This window comes from Rana temporaria, chromosome 2 (assembly GCF_905171775.1).
Source record: "Rana temporaria chromosome 2, aRanTem1.1, whole genome shotgun sequence".
Classification (NCBI taxonomy): domain Eukaryota; kingdom Metazoa; phylum Chordata; class Amphibia; order Anura; family Ranidae; genus Rana; species Rana temporaria.
The window spans coordinates 229,195,889-229,203,154 of record NC_053490.1 but is presented as its reverse complement, the minus strand read 5'-3'; the positions used below and the strand labels follow the sequence as shown (position 1 = coordinate 229,203,154).

General features: G+C 42.6%; 1 protein-coding gene across 1 annotated transcript; it reads right to left on the bottom strand.

The window, feature by feature from the left end:
* Positions 1-4,359: 4,359 nt before the first annotated feature.
* On the bottom strand, positions 4,360-6,574 carry LOC120928265 (E3 SUMO-protein ligase ZBED1-like). The gene is made up of 2 exons (XM_040339366.1): positions 5,126-6,574; positions 4,360-4,925 (listed from the first exon to the last, which is right to left on the bottom strand). Exons 1-2 carry the CDS (start codon positions 6,572-6,574, stop codon positions 4,437-4,439), a joined length of 1,938 nt encoding a protein of 645 aa, XP_040195300.1. The 3' UTR covers positions 4,360-4,436.
* Between the last annotated feature and the right edge of the window lie 692 nt (positions 6,575-7,266).

Here is a 7,266-nt window from a genome sequence, read left to right as displayed (position 1 = left end):
GGTTAAAGGCTAAAAAGAGTATAGATTGGCTGATAGCACTCAATTACACTTTACTTTTTAACTGTACTTATCTAGTATTGTCTTGAAGCTAATTGTAAGGATCCAAATTCAGTTATTATTTCTATAGATGATTGATAACTGTATAACAGGGATAAACATGTACTGTATGTACAGTATTGTAAGGCACAGTTAAGAAAAATAAAATCATTTGAACTGACATGATAGTAATGTTATAAAGGAAAGCTGGCATTCAGAGAGTATGCTGATTAAAAAATTACACATTTCTTAGAATAATATCTGGATGATCACTTACGTCAAAAGTTCCCCATGGAACGTTAAGAAGAGAAAATGCAACAAGAAATGTTAACAAATCCAACATGTCCCGTCTTGCAAAAAATGTTGGTCTGACAAGTGAAATTTCCTTTAACTAATAAGATCACCTAAAATCAAGTTTAAGCTAGATACAACCAGCACAGATAATTTGGGAGAAGGCATTGTGCAATATTTTCTTTACTAAATTGGAGAATGTCACTAAAAGCTTGAATCCAAGTCTAATGAGACAGAACAATTCGTTCTACTGTGAGAGAAAAGATGAAAAGAGGAGACAAATATTCCATGTTGACATTGATCTTATTTAATAAATTATGTAGTCACAAAAGTGTTATTTTTTTTCAGGGGTTCAGTGACTTGAGGCACATACAGGTTGTCAAGGAAAGGTTGGCCTAGAATGTTTGAAGAACACCCCTCAAAGTACCAAGTGTGAGCGATCGTACTTCCAGACCTTGCATTGCATATACAATAGGGCTGCGCATCTTCACTCGTCTCACGATTCGATGCGATTACGATTATCAAGTCCACGATTCGATTCGATTCGATTCGGCGATGCATCACGATGCATCAAGATTATTACCCAAGTCCCCTTGTTTTTCAATTTTACATCAAAAAATTAATTCAATCAGTCAGAAATTGCACAAAAATATTTATTTGTATCTGCTATTTAAACAAATCATACCAAGTTCCCTGCATATCATATAGCAAAGTCTGAATGAACAAAACAGTGCAGCAGACAACAGTATTTATTTAAAACAGTACTGTCAGTGTCTCTGAAACATTAAACTGTTGTGCTGGCCTGGCTGGTGCAGTTAGTTTATAAGTTTTGCAATAGTTTTACCATATAATATATATTATATATTATATAATATTAAACAGTACCTACAAAAAAAGGAGCACTTCAGTTCCTGACTGTAAAACATCACAGTGAGTCAGTGAACCTATAACACAGTCAGTGACTGTGTTATAGGTTCACTCACTGTGATGTTTGCCAGTCAGGAACTGTCTGTCACACAGTGTGTTCAAGTTGTCTGTGTTGCAGAACTTCCTGGTTCACCGTGATTGTTTTGGCAGCAGCACCACCACCAGCACCACCACCACCAGCACCAGCACCAGCACCACCACCAGCACCAGCACCAGCACCAGCACCACCACCAGCACCACCACCACCACCAGCACCACCAGCACCACCAGCACCAGCACCAGATGGGTAGTACGTCTAGATCAGTGCTATAAGCTCTCAGAGTTGTCACTTTACAGAAAACGTTACCTGCACTGAGCACTCAGCGAGCACTCTACCACGATACATCAACTGAAGCCAAGCCATGCCACCATTAGAGGAAGCTGGAAAATCCTTGACAGAATAAATTTTCAACTGAATCTGAAAACCTTGGACAAATCTTTATGGGATCACAAACACACACCACAGAATACCAGAAAAAAAATAAACACACATCCTCCTCACTGAATCATAATGGTAAAGGGCAGGCCACAGGACGGGCAATGTGGCACAGCCACCATAGTCAGACATGATGTCAGAAGGTCGGTGTGTGTTTTTTTGGTTTGTGTGAATGTGTATTTGTGTGATCCAATAAAGATTTACTCCAGGTTTTAAGTTTCAATTTATTCTTTCAATGATTTGCCTTCCTCTGGTGGCTTGGCGGGCGTCAGTTGTCTTTAATCAAATAAATACACTTTTAGAATATTTGGCTGAGGTTTTAAGTTGAGCCCCCCTAAAAATTGACATTCAAAAGATAGACAGTACATCAAGTTAGAAAATTCAATGGAATGGACACATTTTTGAAGATTGTGTCCGACACAATCTTAAAAAATAATACCATTCTCCCCAGTGCTAGAAATTGAAAAGCTTGTCGTCACACAGTGACTTAACAGAAAATTTTACCTGCACTCTACCACGCATAGTCGCATACACCAACTGAAGCCAAGCCACGCCACCATTAGAGGAAGCTGGAAAATCCTTGACCGAAAAAATTGGCAACTGAATATGAAAACCTTGGACAAATCTTTATGGGATCACAAACAGTCACCACAGAATACCAAAAATAAAAAGAAAACACACACATGACACTGAATAATGATTGGTAAAGGGCAGGCCACAGCAGGTCAGACAGACAAGCGGGCAATGTGGCACAGCCACAGACAACATGAGGTCAGGTAGGTGTGTTTTTTTTTTGGTTCGTGTGATCCAATAAAGATTTACTCCAGGTTTTAAGTTTCAATTTATTCTTTCAAGGATTTGCCTTCCTCTGGTGGCTTGGCGGGCGTCAGTTGTCTGGAATTAAATACAGAATTCTTTTGGTTGAAGGTTAAACCCCTAAACAGAGTCAGAAATTCACAGAGCATGACAGACACATTGGGAAAACACCAAAAAACACGTCAGTGTAAAAATACAAAATGGATCGGACTGACAGTCGCATAATAGAAAACCATTCTCCATCTCCTCTCCACTCCAGTGCTGCTAAAAGCTAGAATAATATCATATATTCTGATTAATCATCACAGTGAACTTAGAATATATGATATTATACAATTACAAATATACATATTATAACAAAATGTTACATTCATTGATCGTTTGCAATTGCCACGACCTGTCGACCACTGCCAGTCACCTGCAGGCGGTCACTGCCAGTCTGACTGCCAGTGCCACGACGGCACCCCACCAGTCAGTCAGTCACAGTGACTGAGTGCGTTCCGTTGAGGACGAGAGTGGCATAACTGGCGTTAACCGTTAAGTAACTGGTCTTGTTGACAATGACAGGGATGGAGTTGGAGTAACTCGTCGTGAGGGAGGGGTGGGGAGGAAAAAGGGAAAGGGGAGGAAAAAGGGAAAGGGGGGGAGGAAAGAGGGAAAGGGGGAGGGAAAGGGGAAGGGAAAGGGGGGGAGAAAGAAAGACACAGAGACAGACAGACACAGAGACAGACACTCACAGACACAGAGACAGACACAGAGACAGACACTCACAGACACAGAGACAGACACAGAGACAGACACAGAGACAGACACAGAGACAGACACAGAGACAGACACAGAGACAGACACTCACAGACACAGAGACAGACACAGAGACAGACACAGAGACAGACAGTCAGACACAGACAGTCAGACACAGACAGAGACACAGACAGACAGACACAGACAGAGACACAGACAGAGACACAGACAGACACAGAGACACAGACAGACAGACACAGAGACACAGACAGACAGACACAGAGACACAGACAGACAGACACAGAGACACAGACAGACAGACAGACACAGACAGAGACACAGACATACACACAGACACAGAGACAGACACAGAGAGCGGTAAACGTAAAAAGAGAGAGAGAGACTGAGAGGGAGACAGAACGAGAGATAGGGAGACGGAAAGAGAGATAGAGAAAGACAGAAAAAAGGAGAGAAAGAAAGAAAAGAAAGAGAAAGGAGAGAAAGAATGAGGTAAAATTGAGGAAAGGACTAGTAGGACTAGGAGCCGGAGGAGAGGAAAAGTTCTCCTCCTTTCCTCCTTTAGTCTCTCCCCTTTCCTTCTCTCTCTCTCTCCCCTTCTTTCCTTCTCTTGGAGAAGGAAAGAGGGAGAGGGAGGAAGGAAAGAATGAGGGAGAGGGAGGAAGGAAAGAATGAGGAGAGAGGGAGAAAGGAAAGAAAGAAAGAATGAGGAGAGAGGGAGGAAGGAAAGAAAGAAAGAAAGAAAGAAAGAAAGAAAGAAAGAAAGAAAGAATGAATGAGGAGAGAGGGAGGAAGGAAAGAATGAGGAGAGAGGGAGGAAAGAAGGAGGAGAGAGGGAAAAAAAGGAAAGGAGGAGAGAGAGGGAAAAAGGGGAGGGAGAGGGAAAGGGAAAAGGGGAGGGAAAGGGGAAAGGGAAAAGGGGAGGGAAAGGGAAAAGGGGAGGGAAAGGGAAGGGAAAGGGAAGGGAAAGGGAAGGGGAAGGGAAAAGGGAAGGGGAAGGGGGAAAAGGGGAGGGGAAGGGAAAAGGGGAGGGGAAGGGAAAAGGGGAGTCTGGCAGGGGAGACAGAGAAATAAAAAATTTCAGTGGCAGAGACAATGCTATAAACAAAATCTATAAAATTAAAAACACTGCTCAGCATTTGGGAACATGTAGATTTTTCTGTAAGAACACCAATTGATCTACATGGTCTGGTTTGAGGGCGCTTCTTTTTGCAGTTACCACATCTCCTGCAGTGGAGAAAACCCGCTCTGCAGACACGCTTGTACCTGGGATACACAAGTATTGCTTTGACAGCCGAGAAAGGAGGGGAAATATGACCTCATGCTCACGCCACCAGTTCAAAGGGTCCTCAGTGAGAGGCAGAGGTGGGGCTTTACAATAGTTTTCCATTTCCTCTTCAGCCTTGGCATAGGGGGTCTTTTTGGGTTCTATTGTACCTTCAGTGTCAGTGAAAGACTGTCCCAGCAAACTCACGAGCAGCGATCTGGCCTTTTTGGGAGGAGATGGTGGAGATGGAGAATGGTTGTCTTCGATGGGTGAACTGTCCTCTTCTTCCAGAGTTCGTTTTCTTCTAGGCACTTGATGATCCTCTTGTGTCCTCTCACTCTCATCTGATGTAATCTGTGTTTGAACAAAAAAGAAACGGAAAAAAAACAATAAGTAAAAACACAAATGTCAATGCCTTTGATTCTGATGGGGTGATGAAAAAGCACAGGAAACGGACAGTACAGTTCCCGCACCGCATCAGATTCAGAAGCGTGGTAGTGCTACTGTCGTTTCAAGAAGAAACATGATGGAATTCTTCAAATTAATTTAATTACCTCCAAGGATGCAGCTTCCTCAGTGACTCCTTTAAATATCTCCAATCTTTCTTCATCTGTGAGGATGAAAGGCAGTCCCTTAAAGCGAGGATCCAGTGCAGAGGCTGTATGAAGGATCTTCTTCTCGGCCTCACTGCTGTACCTCTTCTGGAGATCTGTTCTAATAGAATTCTTGATCTCATGGATCATGGGTGTGTCTCCCATCGTGTCTGTCATGCTCTGGAGAAGTTGTGCATTTATAGGGGCAATGAGAGAAACTGTTGGATTGCGCTCTTCTGACATCAGCATGGTTGCATCCTTCATTGGCTTTAATGCACTCACGGCGTCCTCTGCATTTGACACATCTGTTTCGTTTAGAGTGCAGAGATCGGACTCTCCTCTTCTGACTTCTGGAGACAGCAAGGTGGCACAGACTGCAGGTTGTTGTTCCAAGAACCTCTCGACCATGTCGTATGCACTGTTCCATCTTGTTGCCACATCAGTTATCAGCTTATGATTCTTCAAGCCAAGACATTTCTGTTTCTCTTTTAGACAGTGGCTTGCTCTAGTGCTGCGGTGAAAGAATGTGGATATCCGTCGCACTCTGCCAAGAAGCCTAGAGAGTGTGGCCACTTTCAACGCTCGCTGGGATGCAAGATTCAGTGTGTGGGCGAAGCATTTCACATGAGGGAATTTTCCAACTTGAGCTGCAACTATCATGTTTGACGCGTTGTCGGTCACAAGCACTACAGATTTATCGGACAGCTGCCATTCTTCCACAACATGAGACAGTAGCTCTGCCAGATGAGCACCCGTGTGAGATTCATAAATGGCTCTTGTTTGCAGTACATGCGACAAAATCTGCCAGTCCTTACTAATGTAATGTGCTGTTATTGTAACATAAGACTCTGTCGTGACAGAAGTCCAGGAATCACACGTTATTGCGACTCGAGTTGCTTGGCTCATTGATGCAATTATCTGAGCTTTGGTTTCGTGGTAGAGTGCAGGTATGACGTTTTCTGTGAAGTAACTTCGTGACGGGATTTTGTAACGCGGCTCTATCGTCTTCAAAAGGTACCGAAACCCAGTGTTTTCCACAACAGAGTAAGGGCGCAGGTCCTTCGCTATGAAAGTTGCCACAGCTTTTGTTATTCTCTTCACCTTTTCAGAGTTAGGCGGCAAGGTTGACTGTAACATTGCATCAATTTTTGGCTGCTCTGGGTCCAATGCCTTGGTGGTGGTGGTGGCAGGTTTAAGTATTTCAGAGTGGAAACGGCTAACGTGGTTTCTCAGATTAGTAGTATTCCCTAGATATTTAATTTTTGTGTGACAGATTTTACACACAGCGTATGACTTGTCCAATTCGTGCTTCCCACTTTGTTCATAAAAGCCAAAATGTTCCCAGATGTTTGCTCTTAAAAAGCTAGGTGCATTTTTTATCTCTCGTTGCTTTTGGTCTCCTTCTGCCATTTTTATCTAGCATGCCATTGCCATCTAATTGTGAATTTGTGAGTAAAGATTGATAACACAACACAAGTCTTGGTTGACGTGATGATGAATGATGTCAAACTCTGTCAGTTTAAAAAAAAAAAAAAAAAAAAAAATATTGAGTGACTAACCCTAAAGCCTGCCACAAGATCAACAGAAAAAGTAACAAGTTTGTATGATATGTTAAAATCCTCATTGATTATTCTACCCCCACACGCAGTTGCTATTCGCACTCGCAGAGTCGCTCGCTAGTCAACTATCACCATCCATCATGTGTTAAAAATGCACCCTCATTATCTGTGCTACTGGTGCTGCCGCCGTGGTAGTCAGTCACTACTAAGTCAGTAACTCAACTGTTGTAGTTCTACTGGTCAATGGCTGCATTGGTCAGTGGTCACAGTCTCAGAGAGAGCGTGATAACGTGACCGGCTGTCGCTGACTATCTCCTTCTCCAATCTGGCACACTGGCATTATTTGAGATCACAAACAGCTACAACACATCAAACTTAACCATAATTAATTAAATGGCAAGGCAATGGTATGGTCAGGTCACTGGTGAATGAATGATTGTTGTGAATATTATTGACTTAAAACCTTTCAGGACTATTGTTCTGAAATTTTCTTTACAAGTTATGAAGTTAAAATCCATATTTTTTGCTAGAACATTACTTAGA